The 14,607-nt window shown below is 45.9% G+C and overlaps 1 protein-coding gene across 1 annotated transcript in view; it reads left to right on the top strand.

Moving 5' to 3' along the window:
- The window catches only part of ST14 (ST14 transmembrane serine protease matriptase), a 43,080-nt gene that overhangs the window by 2,957 nt on the left and 25,516 nt on the right, over window positions 1–14,607 (top strand). Inside the window, exons 2-3 of the mRNA XM_028707914.2 lie at window positions 11,936–12,095; window positions 14,419–14,546. Of these exons, the coding sequence (XP_028563747.2) occupies window positions 11,936–12,095; window positions 14,419–14,546 (288 nt within the window). The remainder of the gene's footprint in view (window positions 1–11,935; window positions 12,096–14,418; window positions 14,547–14,607) is intronic.

Below are 14,607 nucleotides of genomic sequence, written 5' to 3'. Positions count from 1 at the left end.
TGTGCAGCCTTACTGCACAATCCTACCTGTGTTTTACTCAGACGTAAGCCTTGCTGAGGGACGCGGGTGGCGCTGTGGGTTAAACCACAGAGCCTAGGACTTGCCGATCAGAAGGTCGGCGGTTCGAATCCCCGCGACAGGGTGAGCTCCCGTTGCTCGGTCCCTGATGCTGCCAACCTAGCAGTTCGAAAGCATGTCAAAAGTGCAAGTAGATAAATAGGTACCGCTCTGGCGGGAAGGTAAACGGCGTTTCCATGCGCTGCTCTGGTTCGCCAGAAGCGGCTTAGTCATGCTGGCCACATGACCCGGAAGCTGTACGCCGGCTCCCTTGGCCAATAAAGCGAGATGAGCACCGCAACCCCAGAGTCGGCCATGACTGGACCTAATGGTCAGGGGTCCCTTTACCTTTAACTTTATAAACCCTGCCGAGCTCAATGAAGCTTACTGCCCGGCAAGCAAGTTTAGGATTGCATATGAAATGTATGAAGTTGCTTTATACTAAGTCAGACCAGTGGTTAATCTAGCTCAGTAGTGTCTGCACTGACTGGCAGTGGCCCACCAGGGTTTCAGGCAAGGGAGTCTTTTCCCAGCCTTAACTGTAGATGCTGCGGATTGAACCCGGGGGCTTCTGCATGCAGGACAGATGCTCTACCGCTGAGCTACACTTCCCCTCCCCTTAGCTGTAGCCCTTCCTCCAATAGGAATACACGCTTATTTCCCCTGCTACTTTCCCCCATACTTTAGGAAGAGGCTAGAAGCTGTTCCTTTGCTTTGATCTTATTTCCTGTCTCATTCCTGACTCTGCTTTCATTATAAACTTGGAATTAGGTTCAGTTCTTTAAAAAAAAAGATGTAACATTAAATGCAGCTCAAAATGTTGTTCTGCATTCCAGCATAAAACCAGGAAGGGTCTCATCTCTACAGCACAATTTATATTATAACATGATGAATAAATTCAGCGTGAGATTTTGCTGAAGTCACCTGATGAATTTCCTGGTGCTGTGGCCAGTCGATTTTTAAAAAGGAAAAAGAAAAACTTGGTAAAAAATATCCTTCAGGCTTCAGTATATTGAGAGAGATCTCTCTGCCTCTCTTTAACCCCTTCTCCAGTTTGTGCTCTTTGATGGTGAGTCACCGAAGAAGCAGTGATGTAGATCCTTCAGCTTAATGACTAGGGATGTTGACACTTTCTTTTTTCCTAACTGGGTTCATACAAAATCCCCCTTCCCTTACGAAAGCCAGCAGGGAATTTTAGTTTTCAACAGTATCTAAGATCTCAGTTTTACTTTACCTAGTGATGCTCAAGGGATTTGATCTTTGCAAATCCCTCTGCAGAAATTACCTGATTTGCTCACCTCTGAATGGGGTAAGGATTGGGATTTGGCTATCCATCCTAAAGTATCAAAACACATATTTTGAGGGGCATTTTAGATTGGTAGATCATAGTGGAAACAGAACAGAATTATGGGGTTAAAAACAGGCCAAGGTTGCATATGCATCATACATTTAAAATATGCCCACTCCAAGAATCCTGGGAACTGTGATTTGCCCCTCAGAGCTACAGTTCCCAGCACTTTTAACAAGCTACAGTTCCCAGAAGTCTTTGGGAGGAAGAAATGTGTCATGGAACAGAAAAGGACAGATTTCACCTCTTCCCAAGTTTACTATGCTTATTTGAACGTTTTGTTTTTAAAGATTTTATTTCTTTTTTTTTTACTCTGCCTTTACATTTCAAAATTGCTTAGTTATTGCAAATGAGCAATAACCAAGGAGAAGTCTTTTAAAATAGCCGCACTGTGCTTTGCCACTTGCCTGAGTGAGCATCTCCCACCCCCCAAAAAAACCATCAAGTGGCAAATAACTTGAAGCACTTTCCTTCTGTGTTTTTTACATTGCCCTGTGTTGTTAATTATTCACCTTTATATCCTTTCCTTCTTCCAAGATACACAAGCTATATACATAGGAGCCAGTGTGGTGTAGTGGTTAGAGAGCTGAACTAGGACCTCTGAGCCCAGGGTTCGAATCCCCACTCAACCACAAAGCTCACTGGGTGAACTTGGGCGACCCACCCACTCTTAGCCTGACCTATCTCACCTGGGTGAGGATAAAATTGAGAGGAAGAGATATATGTATGCCACCTTGAGCTCCTTGCAGGAAAGGTGAGATATACCGTAAATGCAATAATTAAATAAATACAGATTGCCCTCCTCGTCTTCTCAACAATCCCGGGAGGTAGCCTAGGCTAAAATGAGGGGATTGTCCAAGGCTACCCAGTGAACATCATGCCCAGGCCAGAGATTCTGGGTCTCATTCTAGGCAGGGCTGTGACCCAGCTGCACAAACTCTGCCTTTTTCAAAGCTGAAAGAACCAGCTGGCCAAAGTGGCGCCACGGCTGTGGTTGTTACTTAAATGCAAAATACTTTACAATGCTACTGAGCATCTGTCTTCTCAGAAATTCTGACAGCCACCCTTGTAAGGAAGGCCAGTATTATTACTGGGCTTGTGTTGCACATGCAGAGCTGTGTCTGCAAACTAGCAGCACGTTGGTGACCACCTAATCAATGGAGACCTTAGGCAGCAGTCTAACCAGGGACTTTGTGGCCAGTGGAAGCACATTATTTACAGCTGTAGCCCTGTGCCCGGCTACCTGGAAGTAAACCTCATTGGACTAAGTGCGATTTCCAGAAGAGGAGGAGGAGGAGGAGAAGAAGAAGAAGAAGAAGAAGAAGAACTTCAACAACAACAACAACAACAACAACAACAACAACTTGTTATTTATACCCCACCCATCACTCTGCGTGCAGCACGCAGCTCTCCAGATCTCCCCTGCACACTCTTACAGCGCGTTCTGCAGTCCTTTGACCTCCTACACACTGTCCAAAAACACAGCGCTTCTCTGGAAGGGAAGAGCTTTCAGATGCATAGATGGAGAGCCTTGATGGTGTTATTTTTGCTCCTCCCTGACCTGCCTCATCTTGTCTGCCATGGGGAAGGGAGGCTGGCCTTTGCTTAGTTCCGCATTGTAACTTGCACACCCAGAATGTAAACAGACTCTACTGCAAAGTAAGGGGGCGGGGAGGACTGTTTGTTTGCAGAAGATGGATATGGATTGCCATCAGGTTTGTTTGGGGCTCTTTAACCCTTTGTTTACAAATATACAGTATATATATAATCTCATTGGGTTTGGGTTAAGTAATAATAATAATATGCATTAACTACTGGTTAGGATCAAAATCTCCTGTTGGTGCCTGGACACCTTTTAATGTGTTGTTGCGTTAAAGTGTACACCATCAAATATAATGTGTGAATTTGACAAACGGGTGTTTAAAAAGCCATGAGTTGATTTGCATGCTTGCCAGAGAGCCAGGACTGGCCCCTGACTTCCTGTTGAGTGTACTTGCAGTGGCAAACCTGGGTTAGTTGCTATGTAAAGTGTGAAATGGCCCTGATCCACTGACCATAAATCTTTGGGTGTTTCCTGTTTCAAAATCGGACCATAGCCCTTCGTAACCTGTCACTAGGAGCCATCGCTTGTGACATAGTCGGAAGATTTAAGGAGCATTTGATGGAACAAGGGATTCCCCCCCCCCTGACTTGCTTTGGGTGCAGTGGTTGGAAAGCTGCTATAAAACTAATTCTGTGTTTGGTTTAGTCTTGTTCCTTTAAAGAAAATAGAGAAATTTTTTTAAGGATAAAAAAATGAAAATGAAAAATAATAGTAATAATAATTTTATTATTTATACTCTGCTCATCTGGCTGGGTTTCCCCATGAAGTGTTGAGAGTGGGCAAACCCACACACTATGTGCAGCAAAGAATTGGAGGAAGAACTTTATTCATAGGCACCTGTCTCTAAGGTCTGATCGCCCTTATCTAGAACGAATGTGCATCCTCTACTTCCCATGAGATAACAGCTCCACCAGGCTGCTCCCATCCTTCCCATCAGGCTGCAGAGCAGAGGGAGAGAAGGGGAGCAGGGCCACTACAGTGGTACTTCGGGTTACATGCGCTTCATGTTACATACGCTTCTGGTTACACACTCCGCTAACCCAGAAATAGTGCTTCAGGTTAAGAACTTTGCTTCAGGATAAGAACAGAAATCGGGCTCTGGCAGCGCGGCGGCAGCAGGAGGCCCCATTAGCTAAAGTGGTGCTTCAGGTTAAGAACGGACCTCCAGAACGAATTAAGTACTTAACCCGAGGTACCACTGTACATCGTATAGAAATATTAGCTCCTTTATGGCTTCTTCTCTGCTTGAACTACTCCCACCCTAGCTGTTTTTTTGTGGGCAGTGCTTTTTTCTGGGGGGGTGCAGGGGTACACATACCCCCTACCAGGCATGGCCAAACTTGACCCTTCAGCTATTTTGGGACTACACTTCCCATCATGCCTGACCACTGGTCCTGTTAGCTAGGGATGATGGGAGTTGTAGTCCCAAAACAGCTGGAGGGCCAAGTTTGGTCATGCCTGCGCCTAAACATGTTGTGAATCTAAGTTCAGCCTCGTTGAGGGGCAGTATTTCAATATGAGTAGGAAAATGAGAGTACCCCTAAACATTTTTTTAAAGAAAAAAAGCACTGTTTGTAGGAATTCTGACTCGGGACCTGCCTGTTTGCTTCTCCTCTCTGTCTTTGTTATCCAGTCTGGGAACCCTTTTGGCTGAACAGTACAAATGCATTCATTTTTTTAAAACCAAAATCAATTTCAACAAACCAGGCAGATCAGTGTTTTATGGCTACAGGGAGAGGGCTCTGAGACTAACACAGCTTCCCTGACAATGCAGTTCTTTACATGTTTACTTAGAAAGTAAGCCCCGCTACGCTCAGTGGGGCTTACTCCCAGGTAAGTGTACATGGGGAGCTGCGGGCTGCAGGCCTGATGAGCTCGTGTTGGAGGTGAGGACTTCCTGGTCCAGAGTACAACAAGCCTTTTGCTGCTGGCACAGTCCCTGAAGTAGGATTATTTTGGTTAATCTTTACAACAAACCAGGTTTATGATCGATCAAGATTGCACACTTTGTATTGCAGGTTGGGTGGTGCAGAGTCTGGCAGTAATCAATTCATTTATTCAATTTCCAGAACTTCACTTCTTTACTGCCCAATAATAACCGAATCTCTGTTGACAGATTCCAGTAAAGGTTAAAAATATTAGAATTGTAAGAGATGGAAGGGACCACGTAGGTCATCTAGTCCAACCCCTGCAATGCAGGAATCTTTTGCCCAATGTGGAGCTTGAACTCACAACCCTGAGATTAAGAGCCTCGTTATCTGCTGACTAAGCTGTCCATTTTAGCATGGAATAAAAACAGAGCAATGCAAAACCAGAATAAAAACAGCATGGCAGGTCATAAACCTGCAGTGAGATTTGAACTGGACAGCTGGCATTTTTGACTCTCTTTCTGTCCTCCCCCCTGCCACCGCCCCTGCCAAAAAACTCCAAATTCCTGGCACAATAATCCAATGCTGCCTTGGGGATTTCTATGAAAAGGTGATGGACAAACTTTCGTTTCTCTGAACTTGCTCTGTTCCTCCTCCCTCCCAACTCCTTTTCCTTTTGTGTCGTGCCTTTTTAGACTGTCTTCCCAAGGGCAGGGACTCCTTTATGATTGTCATAATACTCGAAATAAACTTGCTGACTGCATATAGAAACAGTGATGTCAGCATTCCTCATGGTGTGTGTATCGATTGCGACACCCCCTGCCCCTTGGTTCGTGATGCCTGCAAAGAGGCTGGCACAGTCACACGCTGGATAGATCGGAAACTGACTTCTGCTTGTGCCGATTCCCTTTTCCCCTTTAGGAAGGAGTTGAGCAAACTTTACTCCTCAGTTTGCTTGAGAAGTACTAGTCCAGCCCGAACATGTTATGCAGATGATCTGTCCTCTTCACCCCTCTCTGACTGTAGTTGGAATCTCCTAAATTCTTTGGTTCCTTCCTCCTCTGGCCTCTTCCTCCCCAGAAAGAAAAAAAAAAGCAAATGGAAAGTTTTTCTCCCTTTCTACCCATGGTCATCCATTGAAGCTGAACGGTGAGATATTCAGAACAGGCAAGAGAACATACTTACTTATTCAGCACATAGTCAAATTATCGAATTGGCTACAGTGGTACCTTGGGTTAAGTACTTAATTTTTTCTGGAGGTCCGTTCTTAACCTGAAACTGTTCTTAACTTGAGGTACCACTTTAGCTAATGGGGCCTCCCGCTGCCGCCGCACCGCCGAAGCATGATTTCTGTTCTCATCCTGAAGCAAAGTTCTTAACCTGAAGCACTATTTCTGGGTTAGCGGAGTCTGTAACCTGAAGTGTATGTAACCCGAGGTACCACTGTACTGCACAATGTGGCGATGGTCACCAACTCAGACAGCTTTGGAAAGGGCTTAAGACGAATAAGGCGACCAGTGGCTGCTTAGTCATGCTGGTTGAACATAGTATCCAGAATTGGAGGCAGGTTGCTTCCGAATACCAGTTGCTGAGTGAGAGATGGCTGTTGCTCTCAGAGTCCTGCTTGTTGGCTCCCCATCAGCACCTAGCTGAGCAGGAGGATGCAAGAGGGGATAATACTAGCCACAGTGACAAGGCAGGATGCAGGGTCTTCCACCCCTTATGCAACATTCAAACGATCTGAACAGTCAGAATTACAGAGCCTTTGCTCTATCCCAGGACCTAAAGAAATGAGAGCAGGGATAGCCAAAATGGTTCCCTCCAGGTACGGTTGGCCTGCATCTCCCATCATCCCTGACCATTGGCTATGCTGGCTGTGGCTGATGGGAGTTGTAGTTCATCAGCATGCACCATGTTGATTATTTTGACTCTCACCCCTCTAGGTACTGAGTTGCCATTCTGGCTAGCCCTTTGTGGGTGGCTACCCAAGGGGCGTAGCATGGCGGGGTACCAGGGGGGTTGTGGCCTCGGGCTCTGACAACAGGTGTTACACCACTGAGCTACTCTCATGCTTTTTTTCTAAGCTAGAGGATCCAAAACTGTTGTCTGTGGACCACGAGTGGCCTGTGAACTTCATTCACTTAGCCCATGACATAAAATCCTAGAATTGTTGGGTCATCTAATCCAACCCCCTGCAATGCAGGAATCTTATTTGCCCAATGTGGAACTCGAACCCACAACCCTGAGATTAAGAGCCTCATGCTCTGCCGAGAAAGCTATCCTTGTCTGTGCATTTGTGGCTGAGTATGGGAGACAGCTCGCCTCTCTTATTCAATGTTCCTAATGATTTTTAATGGTCTTCTCATTGCATCTTTTATTTCTTACATTGCATTTCATTGTATTACAGTTTGAATTCTTTGGAATGCAAATTGTCATGCAGCATAAGGAACAAAAGACGCGGCTACACAATTTAAAACCTTGCTGCACCTTGCAATCGCTACAGCTGGCAGGAAACCCATTCAGTGGGCTGTCAAGACCTGTGATTTTTATTTATTTATTTATTAACATATAAAACACACACATTTACATTTGTTTTATATTTGTGTGTGTGTGTAGACCTCCAGTCGTTGTCAAGTGGTCCATGGGGTGGTGGTGGGGGGAAAGGTTTGGGAGACCCTGTTCTAATTCAAGCAATATCAGCTGGGTGACTTTCTATGGCCGGAGACCTTCAGTTGGCCTTGGGTATCACTGAATCAGATCCTGGGAGCAGCTTGGAAGAAGGAAAGGGCAGTTTCTCCCTTCTGGCTAAGCCTCTAAGCCTGTCTGGAATGGCTCTCGCTGACCAACTACTTCACATATGGCCTAACTTGGACATATTTCCTCTGTGTTTCATTTGAGGTCTGAGTCATCAAAGGGATAAGTAACAAACAGGGTTGAATGAAACCAGACTTACGCAACAGCGGCGTGAGAGGACTCTCTCTCTCTTGGAGAAGGAAGTGAGCCCTGAGTAAATGATTAGAGGCAGTGAAAGAGGAGAAGAGGCAGCTGCCTTATGCCAAGTTAAACCCTCTGTCCCCATCTAGCTTAGTGTTGTCTGCTCTGATTGGCAGCAGCCAGCCAGGATTTCAGGCAGGCTTTTTATCCCAGCACCTCCTGCAGTTGTCAGGGATTGAACCTGGGACTTTACTTCATTCAAAGCCCTTCCTTGATACTTTGATTTAGGCAGGGGATATAGTCTCCCAGTGGACTCAGAGCAGAGGCCAGGGCCTGTTTCCCTTCTGCTTTCCTGCCGACAGGAAGATGCCTTGCACCGAGTGAGTCCATTGATGCACCTAGCCAAGTACAGTATTGTCTTTCCCCACATATAAATTGTGATGGTTCCCAGGTGGATTATATTCTCTCTAAGCCAAAACCAACCTTACAGGGCAGTAGTGCTTTCAATAATTAAATAAAAATAATAATTGGCTGCGCTTCCAGGAATTTTTGTACAATGTAGCGAAGGCTGAAACAAACGATGTCGGTAAATTCAAAAATAAACCATTTGGCAGAAACTGTATAAATTCAGTATTGCAAGGTAAGTAAATAAATTTAGGCTCAATTTATATAAACAACAAAGCAAACCGAGAGTTCTGGTATGCTCTCCTGCAACTTTCCCCAACCTGGTTCCTTCCAGCTGTTGTGGACCGCATTTCCCATCAGCTTCAGGCAGCACAGCTGGGCTAATGGGTGATGCAGTACAAAACATCTGGAGGGCACCAGGTGTGTGTGGAGGGGGAAGGCTGCTCTCCCCTTTCAGTGGGTCCCAAGAGCGCTTCTGTGCTCAGAATGGCTTTGCCACAGAGGACAGTTACGCAGCTGTGGTTTGGATGCCCAGTTCCTCCTTGATTCCTGTATGCTTCCTCCTCTGGTTTCTTAGCAGTGGAAGAAACACACGGCCCTCCGTATGCTTTTGAACCACAACCCACACCACCCCCAGTGACTGATCACGCTGCCTTGGGCTGCTGGGGGAGTCCAACCGCATTATTATTATTTATAGCCTGTCTTTTTCAGGGACTTGAGGCGGCTTACGGATCAAATAGAAACAGTTAAAAACATAGGAAAACAACAACAATAGCTTTATAGAACTAGAACGATATCTAAGTATAAATGATTGATTAAAAGCATACAGATGATTACAATAAAAACAGCACGGTGAAGATTGACCTGAAAATCAACCATTTCTTGTAGGCCACGGCTGAAGAACCCTGGCCTTGTATTCAAGTCTGTCGGTCACAAGCTGCGGACAGACAGAGCAGCCGAAAATAAAGTCATTGTGCAAGGCCCGGCTGCCGTTCTTGCTCATCCAGCACTGAATGCCTTGGTTTTGCGTGAGCAGCAGAGGTCTCAGTTCACTAAGGCACTGCGTTCTGAAACAGCAGGCGGTGGTGCAGAGAGACCCGGGTGACGAGAGGCAGATGTGAGCCACGTTTCTAGTCCTTCGACTCAGTCACACAGCTCTGAGTGAGGATTAAGGCGTTTGAATCCGAGTCCTCAGAGGAAAAAGGTGGGATTTGAGAACGGATTTAAAAGGAGAGAGAGAAATGGGAACCTGCCATGAGAGCTATGCTGTGCCTCCACGGCCAGAGGCAGTAAATAACTCTGAATGCTGGAACCACAGGCAGAGGAGGGGAGAAGGCTCTTGTGTTCGAATTCTGCTTGTGGGTTTCCCTTGGACACATCTGGTTTGGCCTCTGTGAGAGCAGGGATGCTGGACTAGATGGGCCATGGACTTGTTCCAGCAGGCTGTTTAGATGTTCTTAGAAAGGAGAAGGTAGGGTTGTGTCTTGCTTCTAAGAAAGTGTACTGGGCAAAAGGGGAGGGGGGGGAGAGACTCTCTGATCTTTTTCAGTCAGCTGAAAGTTGCTGACTTCACAGGCGGAAGTCTGTCACCTTGGAGCTGTGGACGCCAAAAGCGCAAACCACGAGTGAGGCGTGGCCTGGCTGAGCCGGCCTGGCTTGGTTCTGCTCCGCAGGTGCTGCCTGAGCAGGGATGGGCAGCCCAGAAAGGAACACGGAAGTCCCCGAAACTCTTGCAGAAAGTGTGTGAGCAACACGTCTTGTTCCGCTGCACTTTCTGGGGATGAGTGTGTCTGTTTGTGCCTTCTGGGGGCAGATCCTTTGTTCACAGTTTCAGGGTTGTAGAGGTGAAAGGGAAGTGGCTCCCCCCCTGCCCTCATTTGACAGCTGTTTTCCTATAGGATTGCTGCTTTTTAAGCTGGTACAGTGGTACCTCGGGTTAAGAACTTAATTCGTTTTGGAGGTCCGTTCTTAACCTGAAACTGTTCTTAACCTGAGGTACCACTTTAGCTAATGGGGCCTCCCACTGCCGCTGTGCCACCGCTGCATGATTTCTCTTCTCATCCTGAGGTAAAGTTCTTAACCCGAGATACTATTTCTGGGTTAGCGGAGTCTGTAATCTGAAGCGTATGTAATCTGAAGCATCTGTAACCCGAGGTACCACTGTATCGCCTAAGGGAGGAATGAAGAATTGGCAAGCCCCCAGTTTGGTTTTTGCTTATTTCTCACGAGTTTAATGTGGCCTTGGACAATTGGATGGGGCCTCTCTTTGTCCTCCTCCCCTTTGCAACAGGTATGGGGTGGTGTGGTTTTTGCAGCTTGAGGGCCACATTCCCTTCTGGGAACCTCTTGGGGGCCACATGGCAGTGGTAGGCAGGGCCAGGGGCAGAAATGGGTGGAGCAATTGGTGTGCATTTTGCCTTTTGTGCGGTGGGCTGGCTTCTACTCTCTCGCACACATTTTTCTCTGGCACAAGCCAGAAGTTCAGGGACACATTCCAGCCAGTGTGGTTGAACAATCAATCCCTCTTTCCGGGGACTTAGCTCTGTGAGAGGAATAGGGGCTAGCAGTTTCTAGTTTTGTAGTAGTGTTTCCTGGAAAGGGTCCCCTCCTCTCTGGCTGGTTGTTAAAAAGGCAGGCAGGTAAAGCCTGGCTGATAGCAGACTAAGCACTCTAATGGAGCAGCCTCTCTTGTTTCTAATGCTTATCAAAAATTTGGACTGCTTTTCAGCTTCCTATTCACTATGCAGAGGTGGCATTATTCCCTCTTTATCTGCCTTCCCTCTGTCTGTTGTAAAGCTAGAACTTCAGCCGGTTTGAGGGCTGGCTTTAGCTTTAGGGCAGACAAAAGGGAGGAAGTCATTTTTCAAGCAGCGCATGAATAACCTGCGGAACTCCCTGCCATTTGATGTGATGGGCGCTGTCTTACATCATTTTCTATTTCTTGTTTTAATTATTTAGGGGGGGGGAGAGAATGAAAGGAAAATAGATTTGTCACTGTTTGTATGGTAGCTAGATGTAATTGTCCTTTTACAGTTTTTTACTTTGACATGCCTCCTAGGAATTTTGTGGACAACGATTCATGAATCGAATCAAATTCAATAATTAAAAAAATTGGAACTCCCATGGGCAAGGGCTGCATCCCTTCCCCACTTCAAGGCACTTTTGTTGCCTTCTTGCCTTGATTGGGAGCCTCAAGAATCGTGCTAGGAAAATGAATTTCGACTAGTCCCTGGCCCTCTCCCCAAGCTCCAGATGTTTTGTCTGGGTCTGCTGGGAGCTGTGGTTCAAAACAACTGGATGGCTCTGGATTTGGGGAGAGATCTTTTAGCCTGATGCCACAAGGCAGTGTAGAGCAGAGCGCTCCACGGAACAGAATCCACACTCTGGGAGAGGGCCAATCCTCCCATTGGGCATGGTGAGGCAGCTGACTCCAACACGGCTAATTTTGGGGCGCTGTGAAAAGAGCTGCATTTTCTGTTTTTTAAAGAGGTGCTTGTGGGCTTTCCTTCCTCAGCTGCGGGAACAGATTCTCTTGGATATTCCTTGCATGTTGAGAGATTCATAAATTCAATAAACAGTAGTAATTGGCTGAGCTCTCCTGTTCCAGCAGTGAAATATCTTGGGCCGGCCCTGTCATTGGGGTTGGGGATCTGCAGGAGGGAGGCATACATGGGCGCCTTGTTGGGATGGCAGCCTGATTCCGTGTTTGCTTTGCCCTAGGATATGAACGGCCTGGAAGAAGGGTTGGAGTTCCTCCCCACCATGAACGCCAAGAAGGTGGAGAAGAGGGGTCCCAAGCGCTGCATAGTGGCGATAGCCATCGTCCTGGTCTGCCTCCTCCTCTCCCTGCTTGCTGGGTTCCTGGTTTGGCACTTTAGATGTAAGTGAGCCCTGGTTTGCAAGGTGTGGGGTTGCTGCATCGTATTTTGATTATGATTAGATCTTGCCTTTCTGCCCAGACTGGGATTCAAGGCAGGCTTAAACAAATTAAGCAAGACAGCTAAAATGCAGAAAGCTAAAAACATATAAAAGATCATCATTAAGGGAAAAAAACAATTTGACGCTGATAGAATCAAAACAATATAAAAAAACTAATCTACTGAAATACAGATCATAATAAAAAAACACCAGTGCAGCGCTATTAAAAGCCCTTTCCTTGGAAAAACCGTCAGTTATGAAAACCTCCTACCTTTTAAAGATATTGGAAGAAGCAGGGGAGAAACCGCAGTTCAATAAATAAAGTTTTTTGCCACCTTTAAAAATTTTATTCTCTGTTACAAGGACACATTGGAGCAGGCTGGGAATATCATCTGTCCTCAATAGGCAACCCCACCAATTAAAACATTTCCCTTGGTGGATCAGTTGGCCAAAGCTTTAGTTTATTGACCTGCTGACTAAGCCAATTTAAACTTAAAATCCAGCCGAATCACTGCGTGAGCGGAATGACAACTGCTCACCCCCTTGTGTGCCCCCCAGACCCCCAAGCCTGCTATGGAGTTTTCCCCAACCCTTCAGAGTGGGATTCAGGTTTATACGTCCATTGTCTATCTGATATACAGTTAGTTCTAAAAACAATTACAGTTGTAAAAACAAGTAAAACCATACCAGCCAAAACAGAAGAATGTAGATTCAATCACCAGGCGTGTGTGTGTGTTGCACAAAATTAAATAACTGTTGGCTGCATGTGGCAGAAGTTGTATAACCAAGATGCTAAACACACCACAACTTGAAGAAGACTATTGATTTTATTATTCATAAGCACCAGCAATGTGCATAAGCTAATAGTGGTCTTCGCCCCAAGGAGCTTACACTTTAGATTAGTGTTTCCCAACCTTTTCCAGGGCCCTGCCCCCTGGGTTTCAGAAATTCATCCCCAATGCCCTCTACTCTACCCTATCAAAAGCATGATTCAGAATACAGTGATACCTTGGAAGTCGAACAGAATCCGTTCCGGAAGACCGCTCGACTTCCAAAACGTTTGGAAACCAAGGCACAGCTTCCGATTGGCTGCAGGAAGCTCCTTTAGCCTATCGGAAGCTGCGTCAGACATTTGGGTTCCAAAAAATGTTCACAAACTGGAAGAATCACTTCCTGGTTTGCGGCGTTCGGGAGCCAAAACATTTGACTTACAAGGTGTTCAGGATCCAAGGTACGACTGTAGTGGTTTGCGTGACCCACTAAAAAAGAGAATAGCGCATTGAAATTAAAAACAGTAGCAATTAATTGCACAGTTACAGATAGGTAGCCGTGTTGGTCTGCCATAGTCAAAACAAAAAAATTCCTTCCAGTAGCACCTTAAAGACCAACTAAGTTAGTTCTTGGTATGAGCTTTCGTGTGCATGCACACTTCTTCAGATACACTGAAACAGAAGTTTCTTCAGATACACTGAAACAGAAGTTGCTGAATTGGAACTCATTACCAAACTTAAAACCACGGAGAGACCTGGCCTGAACAAAGACATTGGATTCTTATCTCATTATACATAACAAAGCCATTTTTCACCTTCTCACCCCTTGCTTTTTCCTGTAAGACCTACTGCAGTAGTTTAGAGTCGTCAACAGGCTCATCACAGCTATCTGCCAATCACCCATTCCAACCACCCCTCTGAGTAATACCCCTCCCCACCTTCTCACTATATAGAAGGATCTGGCAACTTCTGTTTCAGTGTATCTGAAGAAGTGTGCATGCACACGAAAGCTCATACCAAGAACTAACTTAGTTGGTCTTTAAGGTGCTACTGGAAGGAATTTTTTTGAATTAATTGCACATTTATTTGAAATCCCATGGTTTAATCAATTCACCAAAAGGGGTGAACTTGATCCAGTGGGGAAGAATGATAATAAAAACGTAGAACCCTGAGTGCAGATCTCTATATATTGGGAACCACTCACAAAACCTGCCGGATAGTATGTGTTGAAAATGCCTCCTTGAAAACCAGATTGCAGAGCTGCAAGAACGGAAGTCAAAGGAGTGTGTTGCTTATTTTCTAAAGCTTGATGGAAGGTCGCTTGGTTCTGTTAATGGGCACCCAGGAAATAAAAGCTTCTCTGGATTTGGAGCAATTGGACTGGGGCAGAACTGTCCAAATAAAAATAATAATAACTGGAGCCCATTTGTTCCAGGCACCCCTAGACCTGTAGGTGTAGAGCAGGCTCCATTAAACACTGTTCTTATCTTTCACCCGCAATATGGCTTCTCTTAGACAGGAATGCCCCTGTGCAGAAAGTCTACAATGGCCACCTGAGACTCGTGGGGCGCAACTTCATCGATGCTTACGAGAATTCCAACTCCCCTGAATTCGCTGACTTGGCCAGGGAGGTGAAGAAAATGGTAAGCAGCTCCTGAACTCATAGGGCGAACTTGGCGAAGTGTCATTGATTGTGTAGCATAA

The sequence above is a fragment of the Podarcis muralis genome, chromosome 15 (assembly GCF_964188315.1).
Source record: "Podarcis muralis chromosome 15, rPodMur119.hap1.1, whole genome shotgun sequence".
Taxonomy (NCBI): domain Eukaryota; kingdom Metazoa; phylum Chordata; class Lepidosauria; order Squamata; family Lacertidae; genus Podarcis; species Podarcis muralis.
Note: the sequence above shows the minus strand (reverse complement) of the source record. Positions and strands in the feature narration are given on the sequence as shown.